The sequence below is a fragment of the Pseudophryne corroboree genome, chromosome 4 (assembly GCF_028390025.1).
Source record: "Pseudophryne corroboree isolate aPseCor3 chromosome 4, aPseCor3.hap2, whole genome shotgun sequence".
Taxonomy (NCBI): Eukaryota; Metazoa; Chordata; class Amphibia; order Anura; family Myobatrachidae; genus Pseudophryne; species Pseudophryne corroboree.
The window spans coordinates 736,989,479-737,006,395 of NC_086447.1; the positions used below are offsets into that span (position 1 = coordinate 736,989,479).

The window sequence follows — 16,917 nt, forward strand, 5'->3', positions numbered from 1 at the left end:
CCAATATGGACAATCTCATCCATATTAGCATGCAGGGCTATGGGGCTGGGTGACCGGGGTGGGAGGGTGAAGAAACTTCACTCCCCCGTCACAACCCCCCGCTGCTGGGTTGTCCGATGGCTGCATCGGCCATCGGGCAGCTCGTCTGCCATTTGCCGAGTGTGTAGGGCCCAATACAGGCCCACTTTGAGCAAAATATACATACACACACACAGAGGGGGTCATTCCGAGTTGATCGTAGCTGTGCTAAATTTAGCACAGCTACGATCATTCACACTGACATGCGGGGGGACGCCCAGCACAGGGCTAGCCCGCCCCACATGTTAGACCGGCCACCCCTCGCAGAAGTGCAAAGGCATCGCACAGCGGCGATGCCTTTGCACTTCAAGAGTAGCTCCCGGCCAGCGCAGCTTTAGCGTGCTGGCCGGGAGCTACTCATCGCTCCCCGGCCCGCAGCGGCTGTGTTGGCCGGACCAAACCCACGAAGCGGCGGCCAAATTCCGCCGTTCCGCCTCCACCCAACAATCGCCTCTGCCTGTCAATCAGGCAGAGGCGATCGTATCCCTGCTACGGCCTTCGGCCGTCTGGCATGCGCCGGCGCATGTGCAGTAGGGACCCGTTCGCTCTGTTGCGTTAAAAGGCAGCGAGCAAACGGGTCAGAATGACTCGTACATACATGCACTCACAATAACAGAAAGCAAAACTCCTGCACCCATCCACATGCTGCTGCGGTAATCGGGACAGTGTGCCTCACTCAGCCAGCATATTATATATGTGTGCCTCACTCAGCCAGCATATATATATATATATATATATATATATATATATATAGTTATATATATATATAAAATAAATAAATAAATAAAATACACTGCCCACCCGGCCTCCCTGACACAAACCTGGCTGTCGCACAGTAAGTAGGCATGCTGGAGTCAGTCACTGCCTCAGTTCAGGGGCTGCCACTGCCTATCTTCCTTTCACCGATCTGCTTGGGACGGGAGGAGCTGCGCGCTGCCACTGCAGCTCCCCCTACATGCAGCCAGCATCAATGTGAGGGGGCAAAGCAGCTGCTGAATTAGAGCCTATTAAAGCCGCTGCCACATGCCTGCGGCTGCGGCGGAGATGTTGGTGCGCGTTTGGCCACTGTGGTTGGGGGTGGAGTCACTGCGAGAGAGGAGGCGGCACCATGGAGGAGGAGTTCGGTACCACCTGACCGAGGACAGACAAGGAAGCAGGAGGAGCTGCTGCTGCCGCACATTAGCTGTACCGTGCGGCAGCCGGCAGCGGTTAAGTACCTGACCGTCTGCCGCTCCCCTTCTAAAGTAGACAGGTGCCTCTCTCTGCCCCCCCCCCCCCCCCTCCCCGTTCCAACGCCCCTGCGTGGAGAGGAGCTAGAAGCACTGTAACAATAGCCGGCAGGACGCTGCTTACTCTATGTGCATAGAGCCGCTGCTGATGGGTTACATTCACACTGACATCGCTGCACAGATGCCGCGGCTGCCCAACTGTTATCAGCCGCCAAAGCTGTCAGTGTGAATGTAACCCATGAGCAGAGGCTCTAATACTTTATGCACATAGAGTAAGCAGCATCCTGCCGGCTATTGTTAAAGTGCTTCTAACAACTGTCTTCTCCTCCTCCTCTCCGCGGTAACGCTCCACATATTGTACGGAAGCATTCATCGGCAGCGTGACCGCCCTCTAGTGGCCGCCGCCCATAGGCAGCTGCCTAAAGCTGCCTAGTGGTGGCGCCGGCCCTGTATACAGCTCTATGAAAGCAAGACAGTCCCTACCCTGCCTATCTTTTCCAGACACCCCTGATCAAAACTCGCCAAGTTTCCAGCAGTATATACTGTGCACCTGTGTATAATGGCCACATGAACCCATAGGCCCATATATTGTGTGCAAATCTGGCTCTGGTACTAGCCGGTGCCTCCTGAGCCGTCTATCTCACCGCACGTCCATCTCTACCCGCTGTTCCTTGTGTGAACTAATTATGTCTTCATGTGCAATATGTATTTTGTATGATTTGTTCTCATGACAGTCCACTGCTGATTAGTTTTGTGGCATCTTACAAATTAACAATGAAGATGATGATGATGATGATGTTGTAAAACCTTTTCTATCCAAATCATGAATTGTCCTCAGTATCTCGTCTCTTCACATGTAAGCCCGAATATCAATTGGAGAAGAAAGCATTGTAAAATGTACAACGGAGGTGTTGCCCATATCACCCAATCAGCTTGTAGCTATCATTTTATAGAATATACTAAATAAATAACAGCTAAAATCATATTGGCTGCTATGTAAAATGACTTCACTTGTCCTCTTCATCAGGGAATACAAATCTCCCCCTAATAAGTTATACAGGATTTCTATCCTCTTCATTATTCCGTAAATACTTTTTATTGTTTTCCCATGTGTAATACAGGTTGAGTATCCCTTATCCAAAATGCTTGGGACCAGAGGTATTTTGGATATGGGATTTTTCCGTATTTTGGAATAATTGCATACCATAAAGAGATATCATGGTGATGGGACCTAAATCTAAGCACAGAATGCATTTATGTTTCATATACACCTTATACATACAGCTTGAAGGTCATTTAAGACAGTATTTTTTTATAACTATGTGCATTAAACAAAGTGTGTGTACATTCACACAATTCATTTATGTTTCATATACACCTTATACACACAACCTGAAGGTCATTTAATACAATATTTTTAATAACTTTGTGTATTAAACAAAGTTTGCGTACATTGAGCCATCAAAAAACAAAAGTTTCACTATCTCACTCTCACTCAAAAAAGTCCGTAATTCGGAATATTCCGTATTTCGGATATTTGGATATGGGATACTCAACCTGTACAGAGGTTTAGAGGAACAATGGATAATATATTTGCCATTGTACCCATAAATGGCACTATTAGCCTGTTGAAGCATGTGTAATAAAGCAGAGGCCTGGGAACATTGCCAGAGAAAACAAAGCATGTTATCTTCTATAGCTTGGCGTGTATATTGGCTTCATATGCACACCTCAATGTTACATTTAGAAGGAAAACCTGCACAGTATATTGCCTGTGTCTGTAATTCTATGTATAACAAGTAGTTTTATCGAAATGACTAGTGGTGCTCTCTATGACATTTTAAAGTGAAAACAAATTACAAGAACAGCTTCCAACACTTTAGGGTAGTGCTTTTTGTGTTGGGACATGTTTATTGATCTGTAAAACAATGGTTAGCCCAAGTATGGTACACAGGGCTTGATTCAGTGTTTTACGTACATTCTTTAGCAAGTGCGATTTTCTAGGCTACGGAGTTGCTAATGTTAGCATGTGACGCCCACTTGAGCTATCGCAACTCATTCGCAATTGCATACACATTTGCAGCCTGTACGCAAGAACGAGGATTATCGACTGCAAGGCTATACCTCTAGCCACACAGACCGGACACTGCAGTAATGACGCAGACTCCATGTTGTTGTACGTACGAGTCCGCAGCTGAAGGCAGATACACGCCTCGAGAATGGCCATGACACGACTGTGTTTGTGCGACCACTCTCCGTTATTCTCCAAACAGTCACTTCCTGTTAAACACTTTGCAATGAAATCCTCAATGCGAGCGGAATCGCTGTAGCACCTTGACACAGGCACAGTGTGATCACAGCACATGCAGAGTCTGACGATAATCACTTGGTTGCGTGAACATCGGCCATTGCGTACATCTCTAAATCAGGCCCATAGTCTCCAGCTTATTGCAATCATTGCACCTTTATTTTCTCTTACGTCCTAGAGGATGCTGGGGACTCCGTAAGGACCATGGGGTATAGACGGGCTCCGCAGGAGACATGGGCACTATAAAGAACTTTAGAATGGGTGTGCACTGGCTCCTCCCTCTATGCCCCTCCTCCAGACCTCCGTTAGATCCTGTGCCCAGAGGAGATTGGGTGCATTACAGGGGAGCTCTCCTGAGTTTCTCTGATTATAAGAATTTTGTTATTTTTTTTTATTTTCAGGGAGCCCTGCTGGCAACAGGCTCCCTGCATCGTGGGACTGAGGAGAGAGAAGCAGACCTACTTAAGTAATAGGCTCTGCTTCTTAGGCTACTGGACACCATTAGCTCCAGAGGGTTCGGAATGCAGGTCTCACCCTAGCCGTTTGTCCCAGAGCCACGCCGCCGTCCTCCTTGCAGAGCCGGAAGATAGAAGCCGGGTGAGTATTAGAAGAAAGAAGACATCACAGGCGGCAGAAGACTTCTGATCTTCACTGAGGTAACCGCTGCGCGCCATTGCTCCCACACACAACACACACTGAGGCACGGATGGGTGCAGGGCGGGCGCCCTGGGCAGCAATATAAAACCTCTAGGCTGGCATTTTAGTATATATGGGCTGCGGAGGCAATATATATACAAATCCCCCGCCAGTATTGTATTTTTGAGTGGGATCGAAGCCTGCCGCTGAGGGGGCGGAGCTTGATTCCACAGCACTGACTAGCGCCATTTTCTCCACAGCACACTGCAGAGCTGGCTCCCCGGACTCTCCCCTGCTGAACACGGTGACAGAGGGCTTAAAAAGAGGGGGGGGGGGGGCACTTAAATTGGCAGTGAATGTATATTGAATAATATTAAAGCGCTGTGTGTCTGGGAAATTGTTTTCCAGGGTCATTGGCGCTGGGTGTGTGCAGGCATACTCTCTCTCTGTCTCTCCAAAGGGCCTTATTGCGGGACTGTCTCCAGATTGGATATTTCCCTGAGTGTGTGGTGGTGTCGGTACGCGTGTGTCGGCATGTCTGAAGCGGAAGGCTCTTCTAGGGAGGAGATGGAGCAAATGAGTGTGGTGTCTCCGCCGGCAACGCCGACACCTGATTGGTTGGATATGTGGAATGTTTTAAATGCAAATGTGAATTTATTACATAAAAGGCTGGACAAAGCGGAGTCCAGGGAAAATGCAGGGAGTTCATCCTTTACTATGTCACAGGGCCCTTCTGGGTCTCAGAAGCGCCCACTATCCCAAATAGCAGACACTGATACCGACACGGATTCTGACTCCAGTGTCGACTACGATGATGCGAGGTTGCAGCAAAGTTGGCAAAAAGTATTCATTATATGATTATTGCAATAAAAGATGTGTTGCATATCACGGATGACCCCTCTGTATCTGACACGAGGGTCCACATGCTTAAAGAAAAGAAACCGGAGGTAACTTTCCCCCCTTCCCATGAGTTAAATGAGTTGTTTGAAAGGGCTTGGGAAACTCCAGACAAGAAACTGCAGATTCCCAAAAGGATTCTTATGGCATATCCTTTCCCGGCTAAGGACAGGATACGGTGGGAATCCTCCCCCAGGGTGGACAAGGCGTTAACGCGCTTATCCAAAAAGGTGGCGCTGCCGTCGCAAGATACCGCAGACCTCAAGGATCCTGCTGATCGCAGGCAGTAGACTACCTTGAAGTCAATTTACACACATACTGGTACCTTGCTCAGACCGGTGATAGCGTCAGCTTGGGTTTGTAGCGCAGTAGCAGCATGGACAGATACCTTGTCTGCTGACATTGATACCCTGGATAAGGATACCATTTTACCGACCCTGGGTCATATAAAGGATGCTGTCCTATATATGAGAGATGCTCCGAGAGACGTTGGCCTACTGGGTTCCAGAGCCAACGCAATGGCGATTTCTGCTAGGCGAGCCCTGTGGACCCGCCAATGGACGGGTGATGCCGACTCAAAGAGGCGTATGGAGGTTTTGCCTTACAAGGGTGAGGACTTATTTGGGGAAGGTCTCACGCAGGTAAATCCGCTTTTTTACCTTATGTTTCCTCACAGCCAAAGAAAACGCCACTTTATCAGATGCAGTCCTTTCGGTCGCATAAATCCAAAAGAGGACGGGGATCTTCCTTTCTCGCCAGAGGTAAGGGCAGAGGGAAAAAGCTGCCAGCTACAGCTAGTTCCCTGGAACAGAAGTCCTCCCCGGCTTCTACTAAATCCACCGCATGACGCTGGGGCTCCGCTGAGGTAGTCCGCCCCAGTTGGGGCACGTCTTCGACTATTCAGCCACGTCTGGGTTCAATCACAGGTGGATCCCCGGGCAATAGAAATTGTTTCCCAGGGTTAAAAGCTGGAATTCGAAGATGTGCCTCCTCGCCGGTTGTTCAAATCGGCCCTACCAGCTTCTTCCCCAGAGAGGGAGGTAGTTTTAAGTGCAATTCAGAAACTGTGTCTTCAACGAGTGGTGGTCAAAGTTCCCCTGCTTTAACAAGGGACGGGGTACTACTCAACCCTGTTTGTGGTCTCGAAACCGGACAGTTCGGTCAGACCCATTCTGAATTTAAAATCCTTAAACCTATACTTGAACAGGTTCAAATTCAAGATGGAATCGCTCAGAGTGGTCATCGCCAGCCTGGAAGGGGGGGATTATATGGTGTCTCTGGACATAAAGGATGCATACCTTCATGTCCCCATATATCCTCATCAGGCGTTCCTGAGGTTTGCTGTACAGGATTGTCATTACCAATTTCAGACGTTGCCGTTTGGACTATCCACGGCCCCAAGGATTTTCACCAAGGTAATGGCGGAAATGATGGTGCTCCTGCGCAAGCAGGGAGTCACAATTATCCTGTACTTGGACGATCTCCTGATAAAAGCGAGATCGAGAGAACAGTTGCTGAACAACGTGTCATTCTCCCTGAGGGTGTTGCAGCAGCACGGCTGGATTCTCAATCTACCAAAGTCACAGTTAGTTCCAACGACCTGATTGCCTTTCTTAGGCATGATTCTGGACACGAAACAAAAAAGGGTTTATCTCCCGATGGAAAAGGTCCAGGAACTCCAGAGTTTGGTCAGGGACCTGTTGAAGCCGAAAAGGGTGTCGGTCCATCAATGCACTCGAGTTCTGGGAAAGATGGTGACTTCTTACGAGGCCATTCCCTTCGGCAGGTTCCATGCGAGGACCTTTCAGTGGGACCTTTGGACTAGTGGTCCGGGTCCCATCTACATATTCATCAGAAGATCAGCCTGTCCCCCAGGGCCAGGGTATCTCTCTTGTGGTGGCTGCAGAGTACTCACCTTCTAGGGGGTCGCAGGTTCGGCATTCAAGACTGGGTTCTGGTGACCACGGACGCGAGCCTCCGAGGATGGGGAGCAGTCACACTGGGAAGAAACTTCCAGGGACTGTGGTCAAGCTAGGAGGCTTGTCTACACATCAACGTACTGGAATTGAGGCCCATATACAACGGCCTCCGTCAAGCAGAGAATCTTCTTCGCGACCTACCGGTTCTGATTCAATCAGACAACGTCACAGCCGTGGCTCATGTAAACCGCCAAGGCGGGACAAGGAGCAGAGTGGCAATGGTGGAAGCCACCAGGATTCTGCGCTGGGCGGAAAATCACGTAAGCGCTCTGTCGGCGGTATTCATACCGGGAGTGGACAACTGGGAAGCAGACTTCCTCAGCAAACACGATCTCCATCCAGGAGAGTGGGGTCTTGATCAAGAAGTCTTTGCAGAAATAGCAAGTCTTTGGGGACTTCCTCAAATAGACATGATGGCGTCACGCCTCAACAAAAAGCTTCCGAGGTATTGTGCCAGGTCAAGGGACCCTCAGGCAGTAGTAGTGGACGCCCTGGTGACACCGTGGGTGTTCCAGTCAGTCTTTGTGTTCCCTCCTCTTCCTCTCATCTCAAAAATATTGAGAATCATGAGACGAAATGGAGTACAGACAATTCTCATTGTTCCAGATTGGCCTCGAAGGGCCTGGTATCCGGATCTGCAGGAAATGCTCACAGAAGATCCGTGGCCGCTTCCTCTCAGAGAGGACTTGTTGCAACAGGGGCCCTGTCTGTTCCAAGACTTACCGCGGCTGCGTTTGACGGCATGGTGGTTGAACACCAGATCCTAGCTGGGAAGGGCATTCCGGACGAGGTCATCCCTACTCTGATAAAGGCTAGGAAGGAGGTGACAGCGAAACATTATCACCGTATCTGGAGGAAGTATGTCTCTTGGTGTGAAACCAAGAATGCTCCTCCGGAAGATTTCCATCTGGGACGTTTTCTCCACTTCCTACAGACTGGAGTGAATTTGGGCCTAAAATTAGGCTCCATTAAGGTACAGATTTCGGCCCTGTCCATTTTCTTTCAGAGGGAATTGGCTTCTCTCCCAGAAGTCCAGACTTTTGTAAAGGGAGTGCTGCACATACAGCCTCCTTTTGTGCCTCCAGTGGCACCATGGGACCTTAACGTGGTGTTACGGTTCCTGAAGTCTCACTGGTTTGAACCTCTTCAAACGGTTGAATTAAAATTTCTCACTTGGAAGGTGGTCATGTTGTTGGCCTTGGCATCTGCAAGGCGGGTGTCTGAATTGGCGGCCTTGTCTCACAAGAGCCCCTATTTTATTTTCCATGTCGATAGAGCAGAGTTGAGGACTCGTCCTCAATTTTTGCCTAAGGTGGTTTCTTCATTTCATATGAACCAACCTATTGTGGTGCCAGTGGCTACGGATGACTTGGAGGATTCCAAGTCCCTGGATGTAGTCAGGGCCTTAAAAATCTATATAGCCAGGACGGCTCGGATTAGGAATACAGAAGCACTGTTTGTCCTGTATGCAGCCAACAAGGTTGGCGCTCCTGCTTCTAAGCAGACTATTGCTCGCTGGATCTGTAACACGATTCAGCAGGCTCATTCTACAGCTGGATTGCCGTTACCTAATTCGGTAAAGGCCCATTCTACTAGGAAGGTAGGCTCTTCTTGGGCGGCTGCCCGAGGCGTCTCGGCATTACAGCTTTGCCGAGCGGCGACTTGGTCGGGTTCAAACACTTTTGCTAAATTCTACAAGTTTGATACCCTGGCTGATGAGGACCTCATATTTGCTCAATCGGTGCTGCAGAGTCATCTGCACTCTCCCGCCTGTTTTGGAGCTTTGGTATAATCCCCATGGTCCTTACGGAGTCCCCAGCATCCTCTAGGACGTAAGAGAAAATAAGATTTTAAACCTACCGGTAAATCTTTTTCTCCTAGTCCGTAGGGGATGCTGGGCGCCCGTCCAAGTGCGGACAACATGCTGCAAGACTTGTATATAGTTATTGCTTGCATAAGGGTTATGTTACAGTTTGGATCGGTCTTTGACTGATGCTGTTTATTTCATACTGTTGACTGGTTCGTATATTAAAGGTTATACGGTGTGGATGGTGTGGGCTGGTATGAATCTTGCCCTAAGGTTAACAAAATCCTTTCCTCGTACTGTCCGTCTCCTCTGGGCACAGTTTCTCTAACTGAGGTCTGGAGAAGGGGCATAGAGGGAGGAGCCAGTGCACACCCATTCTAAAGTTCTTTATAGTGCCCATGTCTCCTGCGGAGCCCGTCTATACCCCATGGTCCTTACGGAGTCCCCAGCATCCTCTACGGACTAGGAGAAAAAGATTTACCGGTAGGTTTAAAATCTTATTTTTAGCCACTTGGTTTAACATTGGGCGTTCCTGGGAGATAGTGGGGGTGGCTGCTCAAATGTCGGTGTGTTGCAGGCATGTTACAGCCAGTGCAATGGCACCTGCGACCATGTTCCAACGGACATTCTGAGCAACCATGTCCAATGGTGCGACTGATTTGCGATCAGTGGTGTAAATGTCTATGCAAAGAGGTGGATTAGAGGAGCTGCAAGTAGGCGTCTCTATACGAATTCCATTGGCTGCAACATTAACATAAATTCACAGTTCCACTGCGTACAAATATGCATTTGCACCATGGTCTTCTAGGTCTGCAGAACAAGGAATAACTCTAAGTTGTTAGATATAAATTGTGTGCAGTATTATGTAGAATTTTCTTTTATTATTTTTTTCTCTCACTGAAATTGTTTAGATATTATATAATTTATAGGAACAACATTCTAATGTTTCCCTTAATAATTCCTTAAAGTAAATTAGTCATATGTTTTACCGGTTACCTACAATGGCATATACAGTATGTTACATTCTTGCACATCTACTGTTATTAATTATTTAATTTTAAATCCTACAGATAATCGTATACTGGGAGAGAGTGAGGGGCTGTATACACCTTCAGCTTCTGTAATACCAGAGCTTAGAGAAAAAGTATTTGCTCAGCACAATCTTGGGAACCTAACAACAAGTCCGGTTCCAGACATTCAATTAACACAACCTTCCCAGAGGATCAGATTTAATCCCACAGTGGCCATTATTGCTCTCTCGGAACACAAAGATGTCAAGTTCAACTGTTCTATTGAACTTCCTAATTTGGACAGCGGAGAACAGATAACGTGGTGGAAGAATGGAAAACTGATCTCCCCATTAGATCGTATCTCTGTCCAGTCTTTTGAAATCCCGGATAGTGTGATGACTACTATGTTGTCTTCATGCAGGTGAGCTTCATAAATATATATATATATATAAAAAAAAATATTTTTTTGTGTGGATACATATAAAAAGCAGGGCTGCTGTCGTTAACAATCCTATTTGTCGATTCTTAAAAGTCCAATCCTCAATTGAAAAAAATAATATACCAGAAAACAATTCAATCATAAATATGACTATGGCACATTATAATCTAATAAAATGTAAGGGGTTCTATTTACTAAGCCTTGGATGGAGATGAAGTGGACGGAGATAAAATACCAGCCAACCAGCTCCTAACTCATTTTTCAAACCCAGCCTGTGACATGGCCGTTAGGAGCTGATTGGCTGGTACTTTATCTCCAGCCACTTTATCTCTGTTCAGGGCTTAGCAAAAAGACCCCAAAGTGTGTTAATAGGACTTGATATAAATGAAATGAAACCGTACAAATCTAATAATCATACAATAGTGTTCCATAGTTATAACAGTTTTCCTATGTGTGCATAAATGTGTGCTACCAGGTTGTTAGGGGGTAGAGGATAGGGTTAGGCACTACAGGGAGGTTAGGGATTGTGGAGAAATACTTACCAAAATGCCGGTGGATCAGAGGTCTGACTGGGATGGTAAGTCACATGACCGCCAGGACCTAGGGGACACCTGGAGCCACTGCAGCCGCCAGGAGGAAGGTAAGTCACTGGCGGGCCACCAGAGACGATATGTTGACATTCTCATGTCAACATAATGAATGACAACATATCATACCCAACCCCTTCTTTGCAATGATATTTTCTGCTGTTTCCTGCTGACAGTGTTTTTTTTTTCGAGCAGAATATTGCTCCCTGACACACAGCAATAATTGTTCAGGAATGCTTTGCGGAACATGACAGAGAGTTCAAGGTGTTGACTTGGCCGCCAAATTTTCTAGATCTCAATCTGATTGAGCATCTGTAGGATGTGCTTGAAAAAGTCAGAACCATGGAGGCCCCACCTTGCACCTTATAGTACTAAAAAGATCTGCCGCTAACATCTTGGTGCCAGGTACCAGAGGGCACCTTCAGAGGTCTTGTAGAGTCCATGGCATGAGGGAGACCTACACAATATTAAATAGGTGGTTTTCGTGTAATGGCTGATTGGCTTGTAGATAGTAGATATATAGCACTCTGGGTATTAAAATAGATAAATTCTTATTCCAATATTTCTGTTTTACAAAAAACTTTTGTCAGGGATAAAACAAACAACATAGTGACCTTATAACAACAGACCTCAAATACAGACATCCAAACTTCCAATTTCAGGACTTTGGGGGTCATTCTGAGTTGATCGCTCGCTAGCAACTTTTTGCTGGCTTGCGATCAAATAGTCGCCGCCTATGGGGGAGTGTATTTTCGCTTTGCAAGTGTGCGAACGCGTGTGCTGCCGAGCGGCCCGAAAACATTTTGTGCAGTTTCTAAGTAGCTCTAGACTTACTCAGCCCTTGTGATCATTACAGCGTGTCTGGTCCGGATTTGACGTCAGACACCCGCCCTGCTTGGACATGCCTGCGTTTTTCCAACCACTCCCTGAAAACGGTCAGTTGACACCCATAAACACCCTCTTCCTGTCAATCACCGTGCGTTCGGCTGTGCGAATGGATTCTTCATTAAATCCATCGCTCAGCAACGAACCGCTTTGTACTCGTACGATGCACCTGCGCATTGCGTTGCATATGCATGCGGTGTTTAGCCGCGGTTGAGATGATCGCTGCGCTGCAAAAAGTTGCTGGCGAGCGATCAACTCGGAATGGCCCCCTTAGTCCTTCTGCCCTGTCCCAATCCATCCAGCAGGCTAGAAGATATGCCCCTTTTACCATTACTGCTTTGCAGTTCCTGTATGAATCCATTTTTTTTTATATTTCTGTAGATCTGTAAGGCCTGAGTCAAATAATTCTTTATAATGTTATCTTTTTATTTTAGTATTATGGATGTGCAGCGGTCTGATAATGGAACATATAAGTGCAAATTAAAAATCAAAGATGAAGAAATAGTTTCAGATCCTATCTACATCCAGGTGGAAGGTAAGATCACACATTTAGGGGACAATTCAATTGCCAGCAATTATCGCACCTGGCCGAATCAGTGGGATCTTGCACAAAAGTGTTCACTACCCCATAGGCTAGCGAGCACTTTTGTGTGAATTTGCCATTCGGCCAGCTGGGCAAAGGGTGTGACAGTGTGCCATTGTCAGCGTTTAAACACTGCGGCAACGCCAATTCACACTCTTTGCCGACAGCTCAATTTACCCCCTTAGGCAACTAAACACTCATGTTTCTGATGTTATTTTTTGTTTTTGTTAACAGCAGTCTGCATGTCATTTCTTGGCAACAAAACAAAAAGAAGCAGCTGCATCGGTCTACAACAAATAGCATAAACAGAAAATAAATAAGCCAGCTCTTGGTTAATCCCATATCATACATGGTACCAGCTTCTTTGCAATATAAATGCTGTACGTGGATATAAACAAAATACAGTTGTCAGCATGTGCCTTGCTAACTTCTGTATCTAGCAAAATGAAAAGGTATTAATATTTTGATGAAAACGCTTGAAGGCCAAATGCATTCATTTTGGAGAGGCGACTGCACTTGATTTTAACAGCATGTTATTGTTATTTAAGCATGATGTCAGTGTAGGACTTGCAGGAATTGAGGACCTGTACTGTGGGCTACAAAGCTTAAATGGTTTGATCAAAATATGAACTAATAATCTTCTACTTTTATCTTAGTAGATATTTAGAGATTTGAAACAGTAAGGACATGCACTAACCACAACTGTATTTTTCTGTTATAAATAATAATAGGCCTTTTTAATTTATAAAAAATTGGCATCCATAAACAGCACATAAAATGTTTGCATACAAATAAAGAGGAAACAACAATCGAGAGGAACACTGAAGAACAAGCATGCACATATGCACACATAGCTATACACAGACATAACTAAAGGTTTACCTTAGGAGAGAGAACAAAAAACGAATTTGCTGAGGCACTCTTGTAGGCAGCAGCACATTGACCCAATGGCGCATGTGCAGTACGGGTCTGTGACGTCAGTCGCACTACGACATCAGACTGTCAGTGATGACGACGAATTCAATTTCAAAACGTTGATTGTATTTACCTGCGTTTGATTCTTCATTCAAATCCGAGTGCCGCCTCTTCGTCTATGTTATATATATGTGTTGTAAAATCTACCTATTTAGGTTTCAAATGCAATAATTATTTCCATGGGCAATACTAGCTATAAAATACAAGTACTGTATAAGTAGAACTCCATTCTTATGGCAGCTGCTTTTCTTTTAGGCCTTCCACATTTCATCCAGCAGCCAGAGACATTAAATGTCTCTCGGAACACTCCGTTTAATCTCACTTGCGAGGCTGTTGGACCCCCTGAACCTGTGGACATTTATTGGTATCAAAACAGCACAAAGATCAATGAGATTCTTGAAGTGTCACCAGCAGTTCTCCATGTATTCGGTAAGTCAGCTGGAAATCAGTACTGTACAGACAAACTGCTGGAGGGTCATTTATTAACATTGATGAAAGGGGTATGAGTCATTAGGTCGACATGAGGGTTTTTTTTTTTTTTGGGTGTCTGTTTCTTCGTAATGTGACGGGGAACCCTTATTAGTGCACCGTGTCCCCTCGCATGGCTCACTTCGTTCGCCATGCTTTGGGCAAGGTACCTAGCTATGCTACCGCTGCACTCGGCTTAGGTTACTATTCCCAATTGTAGTCCACGTGGATCGTAAAGTATGAAACAGTAAAAAAAAAAAAAGAAGAAAAAAAAGGTGAAAAATGCATGTCGACCTTTTTTTCCGCGTCGACCCAGTACACGTCGACCTAGTGACCATGTCGACCAATAGTGGTCGACCTAATGACCGTATACTGATGAAAGTGACTAATTACAGCTTCTAAAGAGGACAAATGTCCTGTAGTAGCCAACCAGACTCTAGCTATCATTTTCCTAGTACACTTGTCATCTTTAGAAGGTTTTATAAATCTCCCCCCAAAATCCTTATCAACCCGTCAGCAACAGTATTTACTTTCATTGTATTACTTGCACTTGACGTTTTTGTGCAATATTAGTAAAACATGTCTTGCAACATATCATTCAAACCAATCTGGCATGAGAAAAAGTGAGATAACCACGAGCAGCTGCTCCTATGTCCTTAAGGAGACACAATACAGATGACTGTAATATTTATATGTTGTTGCCTGCTTTTCTCTAGACTCAATTTTAGATTAAACACTTTGGTCTGACAGAGAAATGACCCTGAACATTGTGTTTTTGCACTGCGCATGTTCTGGACCTGTGCGCATGTGAGTCATATGCATTTCACTTAATAATAATAATAATTAGTGATGTGCACCGGACATTTTTCGGGTTTTGTGATTTGGTTTTGGATTCGGTTCCGCGGCCGTGTTTTGGATTCGGACGCGTTTTGGCAAAACCTCCCTGAAAATTTTTTTGTCGGATTCGGGTGTGTTTTGGATTCGGGTGTTTTTTACAAAACCCCCTCAAAAACAGCTTAAATCATAGAATTTGCGGGTCATTTTGATCCCATAGTATTATTAACCTCAATAACCATAATTTCCACTCATTTCCAGTCTATTCTGAACACCTCACAATATTATTTTTAGTCCTAAAATTTGCACCGAGGTCGCTGGATGACTAAGCTAAGCGACCCAAGTGGCCGACACAAACACCTGGCCCATCTAGGAGTGGCACTGCAGTGTCAGGCAGGATGGCACTTCAAAAAAATTGTCCCCAAACAGCACATGATGCAAAGAAAAAAAGAGGCGCACCAAGGTCGCTGTGTGACTAAGCTTAGCGACACAAGTGGCCGACACAAACACCTGGCCCATCTAGGAGTGGCACTGCAGTGTCAGACAGGATGGCACTTCAAAAAATAGTCCCCAAACAGCACATGATGCAAAGAAAAATGAAAGAAAAAAGAGGTGCAAGATGGAATTGTCCTTGGGCCCTCCCACCCACCCTTATGTTGTATAAACAGGACATGCACACTTTAACAAACCCATCATTTCAGCGACAGGGTCTGCCACACGACTGTGACTGAAATGACTGGTTGGTTTGGGCCCCCACCAAAAAAGAAGCAATCAATCTCTCCTTGCACAAACTGGCTCTACAGAGGCAAGATGTCCACCTCCTCCTTATCGTCCGATTCCTCACACCTTTCACTGTGTACATCCCCCTCCTCACAGATTATTAATTCGTCCCCACTGGAATCCACCATCTCAGGTCCCTGTGTACTTTCTGGAGGCAATTGCTGGTGAATGTCTCCACGGAGGAATTGATTATAATTCATTTTGATGAACATCATCTTCTCCACATTTTCTGGAAGTAACCTCGTACGCCGATTGCTGACAAGGTGAGCGGCTGCACTAAACACTCTTTTGGAGTACACACTGGAGGGGGGGCAACTTAGGTAAAATAAAGCCAGTTTCTGCAAGGGCCTCCAAATTGCCTCTTTTTCCTGCCAGTATATGTACGGACTGTCTGACGTGCCTACTTGGATGCGGTCACTCATATAATCCTCCACCATTCTTTCAATGGTGACAGAATCATATGCAGTGACAGTAGACGACATGTCAGTAATCGTTGGCAGGTCCTTCAGTCCGGACCAGATGTCAGCACTCGCTCCAGACTGCCCTGCATCACCGCCAGCGGGTGGGCTCGGAATTCTTAACCTTTTCCTCGCAGCCCCAGTTGCGGGAGAATGTGAAGGAGGAGCTGTTGACGGGTCTCGTTCCGCTTGACTTGACAATTTTCTCACCAGCAGGTCTTTGAACCTCTGCAGACTTGTGTCTGCCGGAAAGAAAGATCCAACGTAGGTTTTAAATCTAGGATCGAGCACGGTGGCCAAAGTGTAGTGCTCTGATTTCAACAGATTGACCACCCGTGAATCCTGGTTAAGCGAATTAAGGGCTCCATCCACAAGTCCCACATGCCTAGCGGAATCGCTCTGTTTTAGCTCCTCCTTCAATCTCTCCAGCTTCTTCTGCAAAAGCCTGATGAGGGGAATGACCTGACTCAGGCTGGCAGTGTCTGAACTGACTTCACGTGTGGCAAGTTCAAAGGGTTGCAGAACCTTGCACAACGTTGAAATCATTCTCCACTGCGCTTGAGTCAGGTGCATTCCCCCTCCTTTGCCTATATCGTAGGTAGCTGTATAGGCTTGAATGGCCTTTTGCTGCTCCTCCATCCTCTGAAGCATATAGAGGGTTGAATTCCACCTCGTTACCACCTCTTGCTTCAGATGATGGCAGGACAGGTTCAGGAGTGTTTGGTGGTGCACCAGTCTTCGGCACGCGGTGGCTGAATGCCGAAAGTGGCCCGCAATTCTTCGGGCCACCGACAGCATCTCTTGCACGCCCCTGTCGTTTTTTTAAATAATTCTGCACCACCAAATTCAATGTATGTGCAAAACATGGGACGTGCTAGAATTTGCCCACATGTAATGCACGCACAATATTGGTGGCGTTGTCCGATGTCACAAATCCCCAGGAGAGTCCAATTGGGGTAAGCCA

The 16,917-nt window shown here is 46.3% G+C and overlaps 1 protein-coding gene across 1 annotated transcript in view; it reads left to right on the forward strand.

The window, feature by feature from the left end:
- MERTK (MER proto-oncogene, tyrosine kinase) overlaps nt 1-16,917 on the forward strand; it is a 236,034-nt gene that overhangs the window by 42,985 nt on the left and 176,132 nt on the right. Inside the window, exons 2-4 of the mRNA XM_063918101.1 lie at nt 10,005-10,365; nt 12,290-12,390; nt 13,669-13,842. Of these exons, the coding sequence (XP_063774171.1) occupies nt 10,005-10,365; nt 12,290-12,390; nt 13,669-13,842 (636 nt within the window). The remainder of the gene's footprint in view (nt 1-10,004; nt 10,366-12,289; nt 12,391-13,668; nt 13,843-16,917) is intronic.